The sequence below is a fragment of the Tiliqua scincoides genome, chromosome 11 (assembly GCF_035046505.1).
Source record: "Tiliqua scincoides isolate rTilSci1 chromosome 11, rTilSci1.hap2, whole genome shotgun sequence".
Taxonomy (NCBI): Eukaryota; Metazoa; Chordata; class Lepidosauria; order Squamata; family Scincidae; genus Tiliqua; species Tiliqua scincoides.
In genome coordinates this window covers 12,808,829-12,833,073 of record NC_089831.1, presented here as the reverse complement: position 1 = coordinate 12,833,073, position 24,245 = coordinate 12,808,829, and the positions used below count along the sequence as shown (strand labels likewise).

The 24,245-nt window shown below is 48.0% G+C and overlaps 1 protein-coding gene across 1 annotated transcript; it reads right to left on the bottom strand.

Annotated features, from left to right (window-relative positions):
- Nucleotides 1-14,072: 14,072 nt before the first annotated feature.
- Nucleotides 14,073-23,418, bottom strand: PGAM2 (phosphoglycerate mutase 2). Its single transcript, XM_066639550.1, has 3 exons — nt 22,918-23,418; nt 18,167-18,347; nt 14,073-14,279 (listed from the first exon to the last, which is right to left on the bottom strand). The coding sequence occupies exons 1-3, from the start codon at nt 23,329-23,331 to the stop codon at nt 14,110-14,112; spliced, it is 765 nt and encodes a 254-aa protein (XP_066495647.1). The 5' UTR covers nt 23,332-23,418; the 3' UTR covers nt 14,073-14,109.
- Nucleotides 23,419-24,245: the final 827 nt, after the last annotated feature.

Below are 24,245 nucleotides of genomic sequence, written 5' to 3'. Positions count from 1 at the left end.
GATGGACCCTGGATGGGTGATGTTGCGGTGTAGCTGCCCTGGTAGCCAAAGTTGCTCCAACATGGCCATCCAAAGGAACAGAGGATGGAGCTTAGAAGAGCTCAAACTCAAGTGGTGGACACCACATCACCATCTCTGTATTCAAAATCCTAAACTTACACTGAGCCAACCTTCTTACTCAGCAGAAGTGCTATGATCTGGTGCCGGTACTAACAAGAACCAATTTGGGAACGGCATTGTCCAACTTCTGGCAGAAGAGGCTCTTTTCCAAAATAGGATTGTGCTCCAACGTGGAGGGTTCTCATCTCTTGCACTGCACCCTCCATCCTAAACCTCCCTCTCAGATGCTGTGCCCTGGGAGACAAAGGATTCAATCAGTTTCCGATATTGATGGAAAAGAACAAGCGATCAAAGTGAGCAACCAGAAGCGATTCGGATGCCAGAAGGCATCCAAGAACAAAAGATGTGATTGGATAGGCAAGACTGCCTTGAGGCTAGTAGTTCCCCATGTCAAAACTTGTTTACTCAAATCTCAGAATTGTAGCCAGTAGCCATCATCCCACTTTAAGCTCCACAGATTAAATTATCCCACTTTAAGCTCCACTGTTAATAATAATAATTATTATTATTTGCTTATCTGATGCAGTGGCATAGCGAGAGGGGGTGCAGAGGTACTTGCTACTGAATGCTGCAGAGGGGGAATTGGGGAAGGGGACTTGGCTTATTGCTATGCTTACAGAAAGTCCTGGATTCAGAGGATGGTTCAGTGATTTGGGAGTTGGACTTAGGCCAGGAAGATCCAGGTTCAAACCCTGGCTCAGCTATGAGGTTTCCCAGAGAACCTTGAAGAGCTGCTGGCTGCTGCAAGCTGCCTGGGGGCAACAGCCTGGCCACCTGCTGGTGCAATTGCACCCCCCCCCCCCCGCAATCAGTGCTCATGCCTCTTGCAAAAGTACCAGAAAAGAGAGCACTCTTTGCAAGACGGGCGGTGGGGATTGCAGTCTCTGGCTACTTGCTGCCCTTGCTCCAGGGGCTTGGGGAGCAACTGGAGGGGCAAAGCAGGAGGGAGTTGGGGTGTAAGGGGAGGCAGCAAATTTTTATTTTTCAATTTAAAAATTGTGTGACATCACACCCGGAAGTGTGTCACTTCCGGGTGTGACTTGGGGGGGACGTCATTTTAAACTTTGCCCCAGACTCCAAAGTGGCTAGCTACACCACTGGTTTTATGGCTGTGAGTGGTGCGATCCAGTTCAGCATCTTCTACAATGGCTGGCAACTGCTCTCCAAAATTGAGAGTAAGGGTCCTTCTCAATCCTATCTGGAAGCATTTCTTTATTTATTACATTTTTATACTACTCTTCCGCTCTTCTCTTCTAAGGTCACCCAGGAAGCTTCATAGCGGAGCCCGGATTTGAACCTGGATCTTCCAGGTCTCAGTCCAACTCCCAAACCACTGAACCATCCTGGATCTGAAACTGGGAGTTTCTTTGCGCTTGCACAAAGCAAGCGCACCTAGCCGAGTTCCCCCTCCCCAATAGTCCCTCTGCAGCACTCAGTAGCAAGTCACTGGTAACTCTCAGGACCACATGTTGATGGTGGTCAGTGACTCAGCTCCTCCATGGGGTTCCTTTTAGGACAAGGGTGATAGTAGTGACTCTTGCAGTCTTAATCTCACTCCCAAAACCCAAGTCTTAGCAATACTGCAAGACAGGGGGATCACTGGGAGGGGGGTGTCCCTCCAACCTGGATGGCTCCAGGTGTGATTGCCCCCCTTAAAACACCATCACCCCCATGTCCATGAACACCTACCTTGGCTGCAGGGTGTGAGCCAGTTCTGACCCCCTCCTAGCAGGGGCACTCTCAAGCCCAGCCACTGCAAGGGACTCTTTCTTCTTGCCCTCTCTTGACTCGGTTCCCAAACCTCTTACTGCCTCTCCCACCAGGAGTCTTGCCTTGCAGGGGGTGCAGACCAGACGTGCCTCTTCTCAGACGATCCATGCTTCAAAGTGAGTGGGATGATGATGATGGTGAGGATGAGGAGGAGACGGGCCAGCAGAGCACAAGCTCCCCCCCCCACGTTTAAATTAGCGTGCAGAGCATGGACCACGTGCCCCTCCCACGCCCCCTACCCTCCTACTCTTGCCTAAGCGGCGTCACTCCGGTTTCTGTCCAGACGAGATTATGTCCAGCGTTCTGGGGGAGGGGGGGCGAGAATGCCCTCCCCCCACCACCACTGCCAGCCAACCAGCTGTACCAACAGCAGCTTCCCTGGCTCTCTCCTGATCGGCATAAACTCAGGTTGTGGCTGGGGGGGGGAATCCTCCCAGTGGGAAGACCCACTCCCAGTGGGAAGATCGCTCCCACTCGCCCTGCAGCAGCAAACCCCTGCCCCATCTAGTGATTTGCCTTCAGTTCACTTGTGCAATGATTGCCGGGGGGGGGGGGGTTAGCGGATCGGACTGTAGCAAGTCCTGGGTGGGTGTTCAGAGCCCAGCTCTGTATGCTCCAGAATCGTTTCTGAGAATCATCGCATCCTAGAGTTGGAAGGAACCTCAAAGGTCATCTAGTCCACCCCCTCCTTCTGTAGCAGCAAATCCTCCTAGAGCAGTGGTTCCCAACCTATTGCACTTGCATACCCCTTGGAAATTTGGGGGAGTTTCAGGTGTTTGATGTTTCTCCAGACTTATCCTTTCATTTTGTCCACCAGTACAGATACCTGACATCATTGCCCCCCCTTGAAAAAATAGTCTGTCCGTCCCCACCTCTAGAATCCCCGCTACGGGCCTCCCCTGGGGTACACCTGTTATAGGTACAGGTACAGCAGGTTGGGAACCACTGTCCTCCAGCATCTCCAGCAGGTGCCTGTTGAGCCTCTGCTTGAAGATCTCCTGGGGGGGGGGGAGAATCCACCCCCTCCCTCAGCAATCTGTCCCACTGCCAAACTGCCCTGACCTCCAGGAATGTCTTCCTGATGTCCATCCGGAATCTCCTCTCTTGCCCTTTGTACCCATTGGATCCAGTTCTCCTCTCAGAGGCAGCTGAGAACAAGTGTGATCCTTCTTCCATATGCCAGCCTTCAGGTATTTGAAGAGTGCTGTCCTATCTATCACCTCTCACCCTTCTCTTTTCCAGGCTGAACATACCAAGCTCTCTCAACCTTTTCTCATCCATCTTGTTCTCCAGCCCTCTGAGCCCTTCTGTTCATCCCACCATCATGCTCCCCTCTGTGACTTTTTCCTGAGAGATGTTCAGATTCAAGTGTATATCATACAAGTTGAAAAGAGAGTTGAGAAAAGTGGAAGTGGACAGGTGAATTGAGGCAGGTGTATCATGAGTGTCCCCCTGCCCCCCCAACCAATTCGCCGCTTAAGGCACCTGCCTCAGTCAGCCTCATGGCTAGGCTAACGCAGCGGTTCCCAAACTGTGAATCAGGACCCACTGGTGGACCAGGACCTGATTTTTGGTGGGTCACCAAAGGGTGATGGAAAGATCAGGTAACTAATGGCCTCAAGCCCTGAGGCTATTCAAAAATCAGACACCATAGCTCCTAATTATTCTGCAAAGAGCTCAGCTCCTGCAGTTTGCAAGATAGCTGCTAACTACCCTGCAAGGAGCTGAGCTTTTTCAGTTTGCAAGCATGTGTAAAATATAGGAGATGAATGTTTGAGAATCTTTTTTTCTGGTTAATACTACTTAGAAAGAAATAATATTTAATTTGCTTACTTACTTGTCTCCTTTTTTAAAAGTCTGGTAAACCAAGGTGGGTCCCGATAGAGTATCATTTTAAAAAGTGGGTTTTTTTTAAATGATAAAAAGAGTATCATTTTAAGTGATTTTAAAATCATTTTTAAAAAGATGATGAAAATCGTCATCCCACACTGTCCAAAGAATTCAAGGAATGGTGGGTTGAGAGAGCAGCAGCTGTGATCATGGGATATTCTGGAAGCCCAAAAGGCACCTTTGGTGAACAAGATCAGTGGACAGTAATTGTCAGTTGCTCTGGGGTGAGATGGTCTGTGGTTGTCACTTCCAGTCCTTTGAAATGCCCACAGTAGTTGTGGGTGAAATGTTAGGAGATGAAAATCTTCCTAGACCATGGCCAATAAGATGGTTGGTTGGCAACCTTCAGTCTCGAAAGACTATGGTATAAGCCTACAGCACCCAGTATTCCCAGGCAGTCTCCCATCCAAGTACTAACCAGGCCTGACCCTGCTTAGCTTCCGAGATCAGACAAGATAGGGCATGTGCAGGGCCAATAAGTCCACACAGTTCTTACTGCAACACTAATTATAAGGTTGTTGCTAACATGAGCCAATTGAATTGTTGCTCCATTTGATGGCTGGCACATGAGTGACTGAAATGGACCATCCTGTTATTTTTACTTGTTTTTTAATTATGCTTTTCATAATAACTTGGGTCTTCCTTATTAATGCCACCCCAATGCTGCTGCTCCTACTGCTCACATTCATCACTGTGATAAATTGATTATGGCTGCATCATTCTGTTATTTGATGTTATGAATTCTTTGTAGCTGGCTTAAGAATTTAAGTACATAAGAAAAGCCCTGCTGGATCAGGTCAAAGGCCCATCTAGTCCACCTTCCTGTATCTCACAGTGGCCCACCAGATGCCTCTTGGAGCCCACAAGGCAACAAGAGACCTGCATCCTGGTGCCCTCCCTTGCATCTGGCATTCTGAGGTCTCCTACTTCTAAAACCAGGAGGTGGCACATACTCATCATAGCTTTTAACCTGCGATGGCCTTTTCCTCCAGAAATTTGTCCAATTCCTTTTTCAAGGCATCCAGGCCAGATGCCATCACCACATCCTGTGGCAAGGAGTTCCACAGACTAATTACACAGCTTCTGGAAGGATGCTTGATTCTTGCTTTCATATTTATTTATTTTATTTGTAGCATTTTATCCTATTATATTAGGCTATACTGTTTTGTTTTGTTAGCCCGTTTGGGCTTCCTTCCGGAAGGAAAAGTCCAATACAAGTAAAGAAATGAAATGAAGATGCCTTCTTCTACCATGGGTGGGAGAGGAGGAAGGGAGCATTTTAGGTGCCTTGGGAAAAAGTTTCCTTCTCTTCTGTCAGCTCTGTGTGAGGCTGGCTCTGACACAAGACAGCCGGTATGCTGCAGAGATAAAAACATAACTGGAAGCCCCTGTGGTGGAAAGAGTTGAACTGATTCATCTGTTCCTGCAGAGCTTTGCTGGCGCCTTGGTAGGAAGTGGGTGGCAGAAGCATTTTGCAGTTCAGTCCCTCTTGGGTTAAGTAAGAGCACTGCCAAGATGTTGTGCTGAACAGCTCCAGGAACAAATTGGCAAGGCTGGTTCTTTAGTATGAAAACCTGCAGATCTTTCCTGTTCCATCCTTGGATTGTACCTGCAGGTTGGCTCAAGCTGAGCAAGAGATGAGTTCCGGAATTTGTATTCCGTATCAGAACCAACCCCGGCCAATTGAAGAAAAGAGGACGGCTGACCCAGGACCTCTTGGACATCCGAGATGGCACAGCAAATGCTACCGTTTATCCAATGGTGTGCATTCGGGTCTTCTCTTCCTTCTGCTCCCTGGATTCAAAGAGAAAGAGATGAATAGAGTGAAGGGGAAGTGTGGAAGGGAAGAGAGTGATGGGCTAGAGCAGGGGTACCCAAACCTCGGCCCGGGGGACACTTGCGGCCCTCGGGGCCTAACAATCTGGCCCGCGGGGAGCCCCCAGTCTCCAATGAGCCTCTGGCCCTCCAGAGACTTTCTGGAGCCCATGCTGGCCTGAGGCAACTGCTCTCAGCATAGGGCAACTAGTTAAGTTCCGTTGCTTGCTGTTTCATGTCTGTGATGCAGCAGTGGCAGTGATGGAAAGGCCAGACTTGCTTTGTGCAAGGCCTTTTATAGGGCTTGAGCTACTGCAAGACCTTCATTCATTCATATAAGTTCCATCTCTAATATATTAATTGGTGTAAATTTATGTAAATTTATTCAAATTTGAAATGTAAATTAATTCTTTTTTTCCCCCTGCCCCCGACACAGTGTCAGAGAGATGATGTGGCCCTCATGCCAAAATGTTTGGACACCCCTGGGCTAGAGTGTCAGAGACTTTTTTGTTGTTGTTGAAAAGCAGGATTCAAAAAAGAAGAGGGGAACAGAGTGAAAGAGGAAGTGTGGAGGAGAGGAGAGCACTCTAGCCCACCACTTTCCTCTTCTCCACATTTCCTCTTTCACTCTTTTCCCCTCTTCCTTTTTGAATTCAAGGAGCAGCAGACACAAGTGATAGGTGCCCCACATTGCTGTCAGCCTCAGATGTCATAGAGTCAGTTCTAAGAGTGCCTCTAAACATGTGCTTTATACCTCTGCTCCATGTCCCCCAGTGGGCTGGGCCCCATCATACCCATTCAGCTTAGCAGTTCACCACATACAGCAGCTGAGGAGGGAATTAAATTAACTAACAACACAATCCTAACCAACTTTCCAGCACTGCAATGCAGCCCTGAGGTAAGGAAACAAACATGATCTTACCTGGAGGCAGGGGCGGACCCAGTGTTTGTGTTGAGGGGGCCATGAGAGCTACCTCAACTCCAGAGCCCAAGTGGGTGGACTTGGGGTCCCACCCAGACTTGGAGCCCAGGTCTACCTGCCAGGTAGACCTGGGGTCCCAGTTGAACTTCTGGGCTTCCTGACCGAGGTTTGCTGGGTGGGTAGAGACAGTCAGGGGGGGGGGTTATGCACCCATGGCTCCCTCCTCTTGGATCTGCCCCTGATTTGAGGAGGCCTCTGCAACCGCCTCCCCAGTGCAGGATGCACTGTGTGCTGGAAAGTTAATTAGGATTGGGCTGTGAGTGAGTGATTTCATTTACACTGCCCAGGGCACCTATTGTGGCATTAAAGATCAGAGAATAACAGAAAATGTACGATATATTAAGCACATGGAGGACAATTAACCAAACTGATAACAGCAGGAGAGTAAAAATTTAGACACTCCCTAATGTCAGGTTTACTGCAAACCACAGCTCCCAAACAATAAACTTGCAGTTATCATTTGGAACTAAAGGAAGGAAAAAAGATCATCCTGAAAGAGAAGGATACATTGAAAAGGGAACTGATAAATCATTCTCTGCTCATGTTGTAATTTAACATAACACGGAGAAAATTAAGTGTCATAGTTTGTACAAAGGCATCTGATTGGATGACTATTTGGTTGATTGGAAATAATCAATTGATTAAATAATGATAATCATAATGTGTAGTGTGTACTGTACAGGAGTGCGCCGCTTAACAACCATTCACTTAACAATGGACCGCACATATGACAGTAGTCAAAGAACATAAGAACAGCCCCACTGGATCAGGCCATAGGCCCATCTAGTCCAGCTTCCTGTATCTCACAGCGGCCCACCAAATGCCCCAGGGAGCACACCAGATAACAAGAGACCTCATCCTGGTGCCCTCCCTTGCATTGGCATTCTGACATAGCCCATTTCTAAAATCAGGAGGTTGCACATACACATCATGTCTTGTAACCCAAAATGGATTTTTCCTCCAGAAACTTGTCCAATTCCCTTTTAAAGGCGTCCAGGTTAGATGCCGTCACCACATCCTGCGGCAAGGAGTTCCGCAGACCAACCACACGCTGAGTAAAGAAATGCTTTCTTTTGTCTGTCCTAACCCTCCCAACACTCAATTTTAGTGGATGTCCCCTGGTTCTGGTGTTATGTGAGAGTGTAAAGAGCATCTTTCTATCCACTTTATCCTTTCCATGCATAATTTTGTATGTCTCAATCATGTCCCCCCTCAGGCGTCTCTTTTCTAGGCTGAAGAGGCCCAAACGCCGTAGCCTTTCCTCTTAAGGAAGGTGCCCCAGTTCAGTAATCATAGTCGCTCTCTTTTGCACCTTTTCCATTTCCACTATGTCCTTTTTGAGATGTGGTGACCAGAACTGGACACGATACTCCAGGTGTGGCCTTACCATAGATTTGTACAATGGCATTATAATATTAGCCGTTTCGTTCTCAATACCTTTTCTAATGATCCCAAGCATAGGCCTTCTTTGCTGCTGCCGCACATTGGGTCGACACTTTCATCGAGCTGTCCACCACCACCCCAAGATCTCTCTCCTGATCTGTCACAGACAGCTCAGAACCCATTAGCCTATATGTGAAGTTTTGAATTTTTGCCCCAATGTGCATGACTTTACACTTACTGACATTGAAACGCACCTGCCATTTTGCTGCCCATTCTGCCAGTCTGGAGAGATCCTTCTGGAGCTCCTCACAATCACTTCTGGTCTTCACCACTCGGAAAAGTTTGGTGTCATCTGCAAACTTAGCCACCTCACTGCTCAACCCTGTCCCCGGGTCATTTATGAAGAGGTTGAAAAGCACCGGTCCCAGGACAGTTCCTTGGGGCACACCGCTTTTCACCTCTCTCCATTGTGAAAATTGCCCATTGACACCCACTCTCTGTTTCCTGGTCTTCAACCAGGTCTCAATCCAGGAGAGGACCTGTCCTCCCTGACTGTGGAGTTTTTTCAGTAGCCTTTGGTGAGGGACCATGTCAAACGCCTTCTGAAAGTCCAGATATATAATGTCCACGGGTTCTCCCGCATCCACATGCCTGTTGACCTTTTCAAAGAATTCTAAAAGGTTTGTGAGGCAAGACTTACCCTTACAGAAGCCATGCTGATTCTCCCTCGGCAAGGCTTGTTCGTCTATGTGTTTTGAGATTCTATCTTTGATGAGGCATTCCACCATCTTACCTGGTATAAATGTTAGGCTGACCGGCCAATAGTTTCCCGGGTCCCCCCTCTTTTCCTTTTTAAAGATCGGCGTGACATTTGCTATCCTCCAATCCTCTGGCACTATGGCCGTTTTGAGGGACAAGTTGCATGTTTTAGTCAAGAGAACAATAAAGAACAATAAAGATGCTCTTAATGAGGCAATCACATCTCTGCATGCTGCTGGAATTTGAAGAATAGAGGAACAGAAGAGGTGTGGAGGATAGTAGAGTGCTGAGCTAGAGAGTTCCATAGGCAGCAGATTGGCTGGTGCACCCCCCTTGCCTCTGCTGTTCCACCTCCTTGCCCTGGCCCACTGCTCTGCTTTCCTCTACACTTCCTTTTCTCCATCTTTTAAAATCAAGAACTAAGAGAAGAAGGAGCCACAGAGGCTGGTGCACGGTCCGATAACGGGGCAATGGCATTTTGTGACCCACCTCAGGTGCCAGGAGATCTTGGCTCACCAAATCTCTGCTCACCCATCAGGCTTGCCAAACAAAGCCGTAGGATAGACACAGTCATGCAAATCAACAACCTGATTAACAATGTTTATATCCTCTTTAGCCCCGAGGAAACATAATTAGCAGCCCTGCCAGCATGTTAGATGCAAGGTTTTGCCAAACCTAAGCTTCTAATTGAGGAGCCGATGCACAAGATTGATTTTGCTTGCTCTTTGTCCAACTTAAAAGCTTCCAGAATTTTAAACCAGCTGGTTGCTAAGCTTGACAGACAGCAATTGACCTTGAAAAAGGTGTTGGCAGTAGCTGCTGATGGATCAGAAATCTGGGCCTGGATCTTAATAGCTTGTTAGGGGCACAACTTCAGTGCCTTGTGCATACCCTCCAATATGGAGGATCAGAAAGGACCCAGAAAGGGGTTCGCAATCTGACCTCAGGTGGCTGCTGCCAGAGTTGACCCCAGATCTCCTGACATGGCATGCCAAATGCTGCCCCCCCTTACCTAATGATGTTTCAGCCAGCCTCTGTTCCTCCCAGTCTCCAATGTTCTAGCTCAGTGGTTCCCAAACTGTGGGTCAGGATTCACTGTGGGTCAGGTGGTCACAGTCAGATTTTTGGTGGATTGTCAAGGGGTGGTGGAAAGATCAGATAACTAATTGCCTCAAGCTGAGGCTATTCAAAAATCAGATACTATCAGATACTATAGCTCAGGTGTGTCCAAACCCCGGCCCGGGGCCACTTGCAGCCCTTGGGGGCTCCCAATCTGGCCCTCGGGGAGCCCCCAGTCTCCAATGAGCCTCTGGCCCTCCGGAGACTTGCTGGAGCCTGTGCTGGCCCAATGCATCTGCTCTCAGCATGAGGACGACTGTCTGACCTCTCACCTGAGCTGTGGGATGAGGGCTCCCTCCACTACTTGCTATTTCATGTCTGTGATGCAGCAGTGGCAGTGAAGGAAAGGCTGGCCTTGCTTTGTGCAAGGCCTTTTATAGGCCTTGAGCTACTGCAAGACCTTCATTCATTCATATAAATTCAATCTCTAATAAATTCATTTATATAAATTTATTCAAATTTTAAATGAAAATTAATTCTTTTTTCCCCAGCCCCCGACACAGTGTCTGAGAGATGATGTGGCCCTCCTGCCAAAATGTTTGGACACCCCTGCTATAGCTGGTAACTACCCTGCAAAGAGCTCAACTTCTGCAGTTTGCAAGCATGTGTAAATATAGGGAGATCAATGTCTGAAGGTCTTTTTTCTGGATAGTATTACTTATAAACAAATAAAAATTTTCTTCTAGATCTCCTTCTTTAAAGTCTGGCAAACCTAGGTGGGTCTCGAGAGAGTGCCGTTTTAAAAAGTGGGTTCTGGTGCTTAAAAGTTTGGGAATGAACCACTATTCTAGCTCATCACTGTCCCCTTCTCCACGTCCTCTCTCCCCTTCTTTCTTTTTCCAATCCAAGAAGGAGCAACAGTGAAGCAAGGAGGTAGGCAGAGATGGGCTTCCCCTACCAACCTGAGGTGAGCACTTCAGTTGGCCTTATGCATGGGCCAGCCCTGTGCGGGGGGGAGGGAGGGAGAGGGACGGGGACACAGAGATACTGAAAGGCAAGTTAAAAGATTTTTGCCATTACTATTTTTTTAAAAAATTTCACCTTTTGGGGATTTTGAGAAAAATCTTCTTTAATGTTAATGGCCAAAATGCATGATTAACTCCACAATAGCCTTCCAAATGTTAGTCTCTGTTGTATCCATGGTGACCAAAAGACAGAAAGTTTTACTATGTAATAGCAGCCAGCTGAAAAGCCATCATGCTGATAAAAGGCAACAGGAGGTGGAAGAAATTCAAAAACAGAGCACAGGTGGGAATAGAGCATGGCCTCCGGCTTCACATACCCCTCCAGAGCGGTTAATTCTTGACAAGAGCCCTAAATGCCATCATAATTACTGGATATAATAACAGTGAAGCAGAGGAAAGCATTGCCAAATCTTTACATGCTAAGCATGTTAAGGAACAAATACGCATAGACCAGGGGTGGACAACTTACTTAACCTAAGAACCACCAACTATAAACTTCAGATCTTTGAGAGCTATGCTACAGAGATGTTTGAGAGCCACAATACTGACGTAGCATTTACATTCTTACGTATATTTACTCACCCCGAACATTAAACTTATGTTTTAATCCAGTGGGCGCTGTTTTAATCCAGTTTATACCTGGTTACATAATTATAAAGCTTGAACATTTATGATTCACATTTTATATTAACTGATGCAAAAAAAAGGAGCTCGGCCGACATCTTTCTGAGAGCTGAACATTACTCATTAGCCTGTTTGGCCACCCCTGGCATATACTGTACAGTTTCCTGCTTGTTGAAATGATGGCACCTTTTTCCCCTTGTTGCCTCTGATGCTTGGAACTGCCTCCTGGAACATCTCCATAATGCCTCCCCTCTCACTTCCTTCCCATGCCGTTTTGAGTCATCAGACTTTGGCACAACAATCCTCCCCCCCCCCACTGTAAATATGCTTCATTACATGCAACAGAGACAATCACATCTACTTCCTTCTGCTTCCTCTGTTGTGTCTATCTAGATTGGAAGCCCCTTGGGGCACGGTGCTGTTCTGTGTAGAGCACTACGTACACAGGTGGCCTTAGGCAAGCCACTCTCACTCAGTCCTTCCATCTATGGTATGGGGATAATGTACTTACAGGGTTGTTTTAGTGACTACATCATGCAGGCAAAGTGCTTGGCACACTCAGGTTGTAGTATCATTGCAGGAAATGGTCAAACCTTTTCTATGACAGCTAAGTGCAATTAAGCTCAGAAACTCAGAGTGACAGTTGACATTGACCAGTAATTCTTAACATTTTAGTGGGCCTGGGAGAATTTCTTTTAAAAGCTGATATGTATCAGTCCAGAACACCTATGTACACTAATGACCAATTTTCAACCTTACTCCCATCATTAACAGGTACATGGTAATTTCACAAAGGTATGCTCCTGTGACACTTTGGATATACTATGAAAACTAGACCAAAACAACAACAACAAAAAGCCAATTTCTTTACCCAGCACCAATTCAATCTGTGGAACTCCTTGCCATCACTCCACAGGATTTAGTGATGGCATCTGGCCTTTGTATTGGCAACCTTCAGTCTCGAAAGACTATGGTATTAACTATGAAAGACTCGAAAGACTCTGAAAGGTGGTTCTGGCACAGCGTCTAGTGTGGCTGAAAAGGCCAATCCGGGAGTGACAATCCCTTCCACACCGGGAGCAAGTGCAGTCTGTCCCTGGTCTATCTCCCTGGCTATGGGCCTTCCTTCTTTGCCTCTTAGCCTCAGACTTGGCAAAGTGTCTCTTCAAACGGGGAAAGGCCATGCTGCACAGCCTGCCTCCAAGCGGGCCGCTCAGAGGCCAGGGTTTCCCACTTGTTGAGGTCCATCCCTAAGGCCTTCAGATCCCTCTTGCAGATGTCCTTGTATCGCAGCTGTGGTCTACCTGTAGGGCGCTTTCCTTGCACGAGTTCTCCATAGAGGAGATCCTTTGGGATCCGGCCATCATCCATTCTCACGACATGACCGAGCCAACGCAGGCGTCTCTGTTTCAGCAGTGAATACATGCTAGGGATTCCAGCACGTTCCAGGACTGTGTTGTTTGGAACTTTGTCTAGGCATCTGGCCTAGATGTTTTTAAAAGAGGGTTGGACAGATTATGGAAGAAAAGTCCATCACCGGTTACAAGCCATGAGCATATGCAACTTCCTGGCTCTGAATGCCAGACAAAAGGGAGTGACAACAGGATGTAGGTCTCTTGCTGTCTTATGTGCTCCCAGAGGCATCTGGTGGGCCACTGTGAGATAAAGGAGGCTGGACTAAATGAGCCCTTGGCCTGATCCACATGTATACCCAATTAAGACAAGAAAGGCACAGTGGTGGGGAGAGAAAGTGATGGTGATAAATGAATTCTATGCCTAATAAAGGTTTGAGTTGAGTTGATAAATGAATTTTTGCTTTAATTAAGTTGTATTTGCCTTTTGCTCAGGCCTTTCCCTGTGTTAAAAGATGCAAATCTCAAACTCCATCTTGCCTGCATGTAACCCCCCCTCCCTGTAGGCAGGTGAGACCCACACACCAATGGTCATGAATTTTTGCTTTGAGAACAGGAATGCCTTATCATAACGCCCCCCTTAGGAATGTAGAAGCCTGCTAAAAGGTCTTATCTAAGAAGGTCAAGGTGACAGATTCTTTACTTTGTTTTAATTTTTAAGAGCAGTGGCGTCACTAGGATTTGGGTCACCCAGTGCCGGAGGGAGCATGTCACCCCTAAGATGGACCTCCTCCCATGCAGTGGGTGGGGCAGTGCCCCAGTGGTGGGTGTGGTGATGTTCTATTGCTTGGCCCCCCCCCCCCCGCTGGTTTTTTAGCTATAACTTTTGATAGAATAGAGATATTTCAACGCAGTTTCACTGCATTCCGCATGAAATCACACATGCGCATGACTGATATATAACATGATGGTATTATTATGCATTAATAAACCCAGATACTGTACACGTTTCTATCTCCAGCTTTGTTCTGCCTAATTACTTTCTCCAGCAAAGTCCATGCTTGCTCTGGATCCTTGCTAAGGATATAGTAAAATATCCTTCCAATCTTATTTTAAGGTTTTGACCCCAAGATAGATACTTGTGTTACTTTGAGCTCAAGTAAAGTGTATCTTGCAAGATGGAACTTACGATCCTCTGGTAGCAATAAGGACCTATGCCCAAAATTGAACATCACCTCCTCCACCACTTACTGGATTCAGGTCCCCATTGACAGATCACACTTACTCAAGTGGGATTTTTCAAACACTTTATTTCACTGTCTGTTCCCTCTCACTTTTTGACCTTGCCCTGGGCTGCCACAGCCTCCATGGCCTTCCGGACGGTCTCCTCGTCACCCAAGAACTGCATGGGTTTAGTAGGCTTCAAGTTGTCATCCAGCTCATACACAATGGGAATTCCAGTGGGGAGGTTGAGCTCCATGATGGCTGCATCGGACATCCCTGCAAGTGCGGATATAATTGAGACATATAAAATTATGCAGGGGATGGATAAGAGTGGATAGAGGGATGTTCTTTTTCCTCTTACACAACACCAGAACCAGGGGGCGTCCACTAAAATTGAGTGTCGGAAGAGTTAGGACAGACAACAGAAAACATTTCTTTAGCCAGCAGGTAATTAGTCTGTGGAACTCCTTGCCACAGGATGTGGTGATGGCATCTGGCCTAGATGCCTTTAAAAGGGTTTGGACCAATTTCTGAAAGAAAAGTCAATCACAAGCCATGATGGGAACATGCAATCTCCTGATTTTAGAAGTGGACTACCTCAGAATGCCAGAGGCAAGGGAGGGCACCAGGATGCAGGTCTCTTTTGTGTGCTTCCTGAGGCATCTGGTGGGCGACTGTGAGATACAGGAAGTTGGACTAGATAGGCCTTTGGACTGATCCAGTGGGGCTCATGAATGTATTGTTATTTTTATGTTGGTCGGTGACCGTAATAAAACCAAACAGCAACAGTGGGGCTTATGTTGTTAGGGTGGAGCAGATTGGACTGAGCAAAGGAGGGACTATTACAGAGTTATGCAAAAACTGCTGCAGTCGTTAAAGATAGTGCCAGATCTGAACCACGGCTAGCCCAGGACCTACTAGTGCCTGTGAGCCATTGCCTGTGGAACCACAAAAAGTTTACACCTCACTACCCCCCATCTTAGTTCCAATTTGATTCATATATCCTTGCATGGGCTGTTTACAAATAAAAACAGAGAAATGCAGAGTCAGCAGATGCATTTACAGCACTGATTCCCAACCTGTGGTCCGTGGATCACAGGTCATCCGCAAGACCCTGAGAAGTGGTCCGCAAGGGAAAAAAATCACCTTTGATCACTTCCAGTGTTTCCCTGAGCAAGCCATCTCCTATGGACCACCAAAGAGGGCAGAGAATGGACTGCCCACAGTCACTGAAGTGTCAGCTGTAGCTATGGGTGATCCATTGTCCCTTCTTTTTGTTAGTCCATGGGTGCTTGGGAGACGGACCACCAGGGTAGAGACCAGACCACCCGCAGCAGCATGCGGTCCACAGCAATTCCGATTATTGCCTCAGTGGTCCACAAGCTTCTAAAGGTTGGGAACCACTGATTTACAGAAATGTCTAATTTGACTCCCAAGGCTATAGTCCTATGCATATCTAACCCGGGAGTAAGCCCACTTGAACTCACTGGGGCGTACTTCTCAGTAAAAGATCATAGAGAGTAATTGACCTTGGGAGAAGCACTTTGGTGGAAGAGAGACTGCTTCATGAGATGTATGATGTTTTGTTCTGCATACAGTACATCCCTGCATGCACAGAGACAAAGAGTACAATGATAGGCTGTACAAAACTACAGTGACATTTGTGACATCTCTCTGAAAAGCTGAAATCTATACAAGGAAAGCACAATGAACATTCATAAGAGCAGTAACTGGTAATCATGGCAATTATCCTTGTGTGATCACTTCATTTTTGCATCAGTCAATGTTTCAAGCCTTCAAGATGCCACAGGCCTCTTTTTTAGAATGTCCAGAGTGGGGGGCCAATTTCTGTGTAAGTGAGTGAAAAAGATCTGTGCAGTATCAGAAATGATGCACACATTTTTTTTCCTTATGGCAAGCAGTAGTGTCGCTATGGGGTTGTGGGCCACACCGGGGCGGGGGGAGTGACACCACTACTAGCCAAAATCTTGGTATTTTCAAATAATACCATCATGTTATATATCATTCCATACGCAATTTCATGCGGAATGCAATGAAACAAACCGCGTTGAGATATCTCTATTCTATCAAAGGATATAGCCAAAAATCCAGTGTAGACAGGGCAATGGTACATCACCAATCTCACTGCCCCAGGCATTGCCCCGCGCACTGCATGGGAGGAGGTCCGTCATGGGGGTGATGTGAGGCCTACTGCACTGGGTGGTGCAAACCCTAGTGATGCCACTGACGGCAAGGGCACTGACTGTGCAGCCCACAGTATAAGGCCTTAGATCAGGAGAAGAGTCCCTGCTTGCATGCAGAAGGTCCCAGGTTCAATCTTTGGCATCTTCAGGAAAACTGCTGTCAATCAGTGCTGGCTATGCTGAGTTAGACAGATGAAGGCCATCTCCATGCGCAGCAGGTTCATACATTCAATATTTATGGTGTATAGCCACATAGAGAGCCAGAATGGTGTAGTGGTTCCGGAGTTGAACTTAGACCTGGGAGATCCAGGTTCAAATCCCCACTTATGAAGCCCCCCTTGGGCCAGTCACTCTCTCTCTCTCAGCCTCACCTACCTTCACAGGGTTGTTGTGAGGACAAAAGGAGGAGAAGAAGTATATACATCACCCTGAAGTCCTTGGAGGAAGGGAGGTATGAAAATGTGAATAAACAAACGATAAAGAGGTAGCAGTGGAGGCAGGTTTGGTGGCTACCAGAAGATACCACTGCAAATGCTCTGCTCTCCACTAGCTCATGCCTGCAACTCTCTCTTCCTCCTATATTGCAAGGAGCCCCCTTGGAATGCCCATGACCTTTTGGGACAAGCTCATTCACAAAGGCCACAGAAACAGAATCCTGGGGTGGAAAGGCTACCAGCTTCAGGGCCGAAGAGAGAGATGCAAGTAGCCAAGCATGGGAATAGGCAGCGCCTCTTAAGTCTTGTAACGCAACTCCAGACTGGAAATAGCAACGCAACCTTCAGCCGCCCGCAGGTCACAGAGCACCAGGCTCCTCTGTCAGCTGCTGAGGATTCAGGCTTGTTCATAAGCACTCCCAGGGCCTACTGAAGCCAACAAACTACATGTGGACGGCTACCACTTCCCAACCAATACAACTGGACTGACAGTAGTGATTGTCCAGGAGACCTCAGGCAGAGGACCAGTGGGTGGCATGGATGTCTGCCTGCTCACTCCTCTTTTCCTGTATTTGAAAAGGAAGAGGAAGATGGAGCAGAAGAGGAAGTGCAGGGGAGAGTGGTGGGCTAGAGTGTCGGGGATGGTCCAGGTTTTTGAGACAGAGCATATGCTCCCTGCTGATCATTACATCTTGCAAAAAAAGCCAATGGGGACCTCAGCAACGTTCAGAAAAATGCTGCAGAGGCTATTGGATTTTCCAAGAGGCAGGCAGACGTCGTAAAGGTTCAAGTGGGAAGGAGACGAGGTGCATAGCTGGGGAGCCACAGGCCTGGCATTCAGCCCTCCTGAAAGGTCAGCTGTAAGTGATATTGCTTCTTGCCGTGGTCAGAGCCTGGAGATCTGCTCTAGACTTTTGGCCTCGCAGATAACCCCACAAGCATCCCTGCCAGCCAAGTCAGCCTATTGGGCCTAAAAAACTGAATGCGGTGTAAGGGAGGTGGGGGGACTTGAGCCGTACCCCTGCCCTAGAGCACCTTCACTGAACAGACCACTTCCTGGATCAGAATGAATGAGCTTCATGAGCTCCTGAAGATTGCATGCACTCAACAATAGATTTAAAAAAAGGAACACAGTCACAATTCTGCACCAAGCTAACTCAAATTCCATGACCGGGAAATGTATATAAGATCAGAATGCATCACGCACATGTAGTGTAAACGCATTTGATCTTTGCAGGGCACTGAGGCTTCTGTGACATCACCAAATATTCCCCAAGTGTATCTTTGTAAGATTAAGGACCAGTAACTTGAGTTTTCTGTTTTCTTTTTAACATAAAAGCTGAGATTTAAAGGAGGCAATGGCAATTTCTCCCCTTACTTTGTGTTTTTGGGAAGTCACCAAGCCCTGTCTTCAGGAAGAACACAAATGAATGTGCTGTTTCAGGACACATAAACTGTGCAGCTATGAGACAGGGAGAAGGGAGGGTTCACTCGTGTTGATTGGCAGGTGATACGAGGCCTTTACCTTCCAAGTGCTTGACAATCCCCCGGAGGCTGTTGCCATGGGCAGCAATAAGTACCCTCTTGCCAGCTTTGATCTGTGGTGCAATCTCATCATTCCAGAAGGGGAGGGCACGAGCAATGGTGTCTTTGAGGCTCTCGCATGTAGGTAGCTCTCCAGCCTTCAAGCCAGCATAGCGCCTTTCCTGGACGGTGCAAAGAAGAGATAATGGTTATACCCATAGCAGTTGCAGGAAGGAGCCCAGCTTAATAACAGGATGAACTGAAGGGGCTGGGCATCCAAGTTGCAGGGGCAGGAAGTGGAAGCCTAGGAGGAGAAACTATACAGATCCTTGCCAGCCGGATGCTATGAGAGTTGGATGACAAGAAGTCATGCAAGAGACATTAAAAACCCTTACTGTGGGGGTGCCTGCAACTATATATAGTGGTCATCTCTGATCAGAGGTTTAATCTCAGACTTTCCACCCTTTTTCAGCCAGTAAGAGATCTGGGAAGGGAATGAAGAGCAACTTTGGGCTTGACCACATGGCCATTTTTCCATACTGCTGTAGGTGCCACATAGCCAACTTTTTCAATGGTTGCTCCAGCCCAGCAATTTTCAGTGTTTTCCTTCTCACAGAACACCGACCTCTATGGTCATCTCTTGTGATGCCACTTCTTGGAGACTCTTCCCAGTTCTACAGTTCTGCTTTTAGGGCCACTGGCAGACAATTCATTACTACAGCCAGTTGCCCTGAAAAATTAGCGGCAGAATTTGGAAGAGATTTTCAGCTATTTTCAACCACTGTGCTCTGAACTTCCACAGCATACCTGCAGACTTTTTGCAGCACACCAGTTGAAAATGACTGCTCTAGAGTTTCCAGTTGCCTGGATCCACCATTGGAACAGTTAAAAATGGCAGCTGCTCCAATTGGAACCTGCACCATCAGGTTTGCAAGCCAGAGTTGCATTCATTAGTAGAAAGAGGAAAAGCCAACATTGGGAGGGAAATCTCCGCAGTCACTGGATCAGCAAGATGAAAGCACCACATGATGTTTTGACAGAAGGCAAGCCTGGGTAGGTTTCCAGCAACCAATGGTTGGTTGTCACCAAAAGCTATCCTGGTGAGCCAACTGATACTTAGGAAGCTGTGACCTGAGATGGTCAAGTGGGAGGATCAGGACTGCAGCCCCCGAGAACACCATCTATTTGGCCTGCCAAAGGTTGCAAGTGAAGTCCCCTGCAGAGATACGGCCAGTCAAAGTTGACAACATTAATCTAGATCAGCCATCTCCAAACTTTTTGGCCAGAGGGCCACATCAAATATCTGGTGTGGTGTGGAGGGCCAGAAAAAACAAATTTAAATATAAAATTTAAGTAATTAAATTAGAGATGGAACTTAGATGAGTGAATAAATGAACGAATGGGCTCATTCATTCATCTTCTCTGGCCCTCAGAACACCCTCCAGACACAATGAGAGCACAGTTCTGTTCACGTTCCATTGAGTGGGCCAGAGCCTTTCAGGGACAAGAGGTTGGCTGCGGGCCGGAAAGAGGCTTGCTGTGGGCCGCATCTGGCCCCCGGGCCGGGGTTTGGAGACCCCTGATCTAGATGGATCAAAGGTCTGACTCAGGAGGCAGCTTCAAATATGAAGCATAATAGCTGGAATGAAAACAGCAAATTGGTGGGTTCTGTGGTGGTGAGCAGAAGAAGCAGGGCAACCCAAAGGATCTTTCCCTCCTTGCTAACCAGCATCTCACAGTATGTTTTGGACCCTATTGATAATAATGCTATTGAGAATCTGTATAACACTCGCTAGGTGCTCAAAATGTTTCACATGCATTATGTTAATGGGGTCCCTACAACAACCTTGTAAAGAAAGTAATTGTTATTGTCCCCATTTTACAGATAGGGAAGATTGAGGCTGCAATTCTATAAACAGTTACCTGGGAGTGAGACCCACTTAACTCAAAGGGATTAACTTCCAAGTAGACCTGCATAGTTTTGTGCAGTGAGGCTAAGAGGGGAATAGCTTGCCTAGGGCCATCTAGTGAGTTCATGGTAGAGGCGAGTCATACTGGGGGAAGTCCTGATTCACATCTCAGTCTCTTAACCACTATACTACAGCAGCTTTTCTTTGATCAAACAACCATGTTTTCTGACAGCAATATTCATATCCAGAGTTCTACCCCAGACAGGGCTGGCCCATGCATGAGGCCAACTGAAGCAGTTGCCTCAGGAAACAGATGGGGAGGCACCCGTCTCTGTCTGCCTACTTGCCTCCACTGCCTGTCCTCCTTCTTCCACTCCTTGGATGAGAAAAGGAAGAGAGATAGAGGAGGAAATGTGGAGGGGAGTGATGCTAGAACTTTGGAGAGTGAGAGGAGAAGAGACCAGTGGCATTGCTAGTTTTGTGTCACACAGTGCAGGAGGACATCTTATCACCCCCAGGATGGACCTCCTTCCATGCAGTGGGCGTGGCAATGCCCCAAGCAGTGGTGGGCGTGGCAATGCACCACTGCCCCACCCCGCTGGTTTTTTTAGCTATAACTTTTAATCAAATAGAGCAGTGGTTCTCACCCTTTTTAGCCCCTTCTGAGAATGACAATCTCTCTGGGGTCCACCAGAAGTGATGTCAGCAACCTGGAAGTGATGTCATAGCCAGAAATGACATCATCAAGCAGGAAGCAACATCACTGTGATGTCAGAGCCGGAAGTGATGTCATCAGGCAGGATGTTTTTGCCTAGAAACTCAAACTGTAAATGACAAGAGACAGTATTCCAGCTCAGAAGCTTCTTCCAATTCTCCCTGCCCTCACTACCATTGCTATCAAGCAAAAAATAAAACATCTGGAACAAAATATCTGTGTATTTATTTACTACTGTTTTTATTTCCATCTTTATTTACAGAATCTCAAGCTACTTCTTGTATTTCGCTTGAAACTAACAAACATTGATGTGGCTATTGATACTGTGAAGAGCACTAGCCAGAAACAAGTGCACCCTACTCATGCACCTCAGTACAAGAAGTAGCTTGAGCTTTTGTAAATACGGGAAATAAAAACAGTAGTATCCCCCTCAGAAGGAAGATAAGCCGCTTCCCCTCATCTCCCCCAAGCCTAAGCACGTCTACTCAGAATTGACTCCCATTATTGGCAATGGGGCTTACTCCCAGGTAAGAGTAGACAGAATTGCAGCCTAAGAAGAGGGGAAGGGTGCACATCAGGGAAGCGGCTGGAGGAGCAGCACTCTCCCTGGGTGCTTCCCCCCCACATGCCAGGCTTGCCCTCCCTCCTCCCCCCCCCCCGGCTGCTCTCTTGGCAGCCAGGCAACCAGGGATCCCCCCTCACCCCAGCAAAGATATAAATAGAGGATATGTTAGCCAGGGCAAGAAAGGATCATGGCTTCCAGGCGATTTCAGAGATGGAGAGAGGTTGTGATGCAGAGGATGAGAACGGCAGTGGGGCAGGCTCACAAGAGGGAGATCACAAGGGTCTGCCTCTACTCACCCAAGCCCTGGGTTCAGGTGTCCGCCTATACTCTCCAGCCCAGTCCAGCTGCGGGGGGGGAGAGGGGAAGCTGCTCTGCCTTGCAACCCCAAGGCAGCCCATCCCATCAAGGCAGCCAAGCAGACAAAGGTTGGTGGGGAGAAGCCTGGCTGGCTCATCCACATCTCTCCTGGTCCTTCTTTGCCTGCAATCCAAGCCTGCACTCTGCGATTGGCCCCCCTGAGGGAAGCCTCCAAGTGCAGAGGGAGGTCCAGCTGGAAGGCAGCAGCATGCTTTCTGGGGGAAAGCGGCACGCTGCTTTCTTTGCACATGTGCAAGTCGCTCTTAGTTACGTCTCAATGCCGGTAAGCTTAAAATGGCGATGCCCAGGCTTTGCCCACTTCCAAAATGGCGCCACCTAGGTCTTTTGCCATCTTCCAAGATGGCTGCCGCCAGCTTCCCGCGACCCACCAGAAATCGGATCACGACCCACCAAGTGGGTCCCGACCCATAGTTTGAGAACCGCTGGAATAGAGATAGTTCAACACATGTTTCACTGCATTCCGCATGAAATTACATATAACATGATGGTACTATTTGAAAATACCAAGATTTAAAAAAGTTTGGCCAGTAGTGGTGTTACCCGCCCACTGTGCACATCACCTGGTGTGGCCTGCACCCCCCCCCCAGCCACGCCACTGGAAGAGACTGGCACATCATCAGGTAAAAGGAGTCAGCATTTGGCATGCAATCTCAGGAGGTCTTGGGCCAGCCTGGATGCTAGATAAATGTTCTCAGGTGATCAAGGGAGGGAGTCACAGTTCAGTGGCAGGGCACCTGCTCTGTAATCAGAAAATTCCAGGTTCAATCCCTGACATCCCCAAGTAGGAGAGGAAAACACTGCCAGTCAGTGTTGGCAATTCTGACCTAGATTGGTCTGACTCAACTTGGCAGCGTCCTACGTTTCCACTGATATTCTGTCTAACATAAGAACAGCCCCACTGGATCAGGACAAAGGCCTATCTAGTCCAGCTTCCTGTATCTCACAGTGGCCCACCAAATGCCCCAGGGAGCACACCAGATAACATGAGACCTGCAAGGCTTCCTGGGAATTGTACTTAAGAACATAAGAACAGCCCCACTGGATCAGGCCATAGGCCCATCTAGTCCAGCTTCCTGTATCTCACAGCGGCCCACCAAATGCCCCAGGGAGCACACCAGATAACAAGAGACCTGCATCCTGGTGCCCTCCCTTGTATCTGGTCCAATCCAGATTCTGGCACTGACCTTGCTGATGACCTGGTTATAAGGGTGCTTGTCGTCCATGGGTGGTGGTGGGATGTCAAAGGATCTCCTCCAGATCTTAACCTGCTCCTCCCCGTGTTTGGCTGCGGTCTCCGCCTTGTTGAGGCCAGTCAGACCCCCGTAGTGGCGCTCATTCAGGCGCCACGTGCGCACCACAGGAAGCCACATCTGGTCAATGCCGTCCAGGATATACCAGAGAGTGCGGATAGCCCTCTTCAGCACCGAGGTGTAGCAGATGTCGAACTCATAGCTGGCGTCCTTGAGGGCCTGGGCCCCACGCTTGGCTTCATCCTTTCCCTTCTCGCTCAGCTCGGCGTCGAACCAGCCGCAGAAACGGTTCTCCTGGTTCCAGGTGCTCTCGCCGTGCCGCACGATCACAAGCCGGTGGGTTGGCATTGCCCTGGTTGAAAGACCGGGCCTCAGCAAGGGGGTCAGCACAAACACAGCAGCAGCCCTCTCCGGAGCACCGACACCCAGAGAGGCTATGCCCATGGCCTTTATACTGCTCTTGCCCCCCACTGCAACATTCCAACCCTTCCAGCCAATCAGGGCCTACTCTGGAGCTAACTGACAACTGCAGGCATCCAGTCGAGAGGCTAAGAGAGGGTGCGTGTAGGCCCTCTAGCCAAGGCCTACTGGCAAAAAATAGCAACTAGGGGCTTCTCCTCCCAGCTAGGCCAGAAATAGCTTGGAGCTTTGCAGCACTGTGACCTTTTCTCTGGGGCTGGTGCTACGGGAGGGCACAGCAATGGGGCCAAGACCAGGCTCCATGGAAACACCCCATACTAGAGAACAGTGTGCAGTCTGTCAATTTATGTGTGCAATAACCAAACACTTGTATTCCACTTCAAACTGTGTGCAAAGCATTTCATGAGTATTATCTTTGAGCAGACTTTACACACCAACCCTGCAAAGCAGGGGTCCCCACAGTTTCAGCTGCCAGGACCCCATTGCTGAGTCTTGCTCTTGCAGTGAGCTAGAGTGGGTCTGACTGTAAAAAACAATGTGTACATTTTGCACACGACTCTTACGAATTTTCACAATAGGAGAAAAGCATTGGCTAAATATTGAAGAAAGTAGGAGAGGGAGACAGTGCACAAATGACAGCTTATCACTTTGGGATACCAAAGCTTTGATGGGGGGGAGCTTTAGCATGTAGTGGATCACCACAATAGATAGCACCTATTTCTTTTCATGGGGCAGGGAGTTCCACAGGCTGGACAAAAACCAGCAAAAACCCTTTCATGTGTCAGAGCCAGACCAGACAAGCCTCCAAAAACTTGGAGACATGTAAGAGGATAACTCTGGGG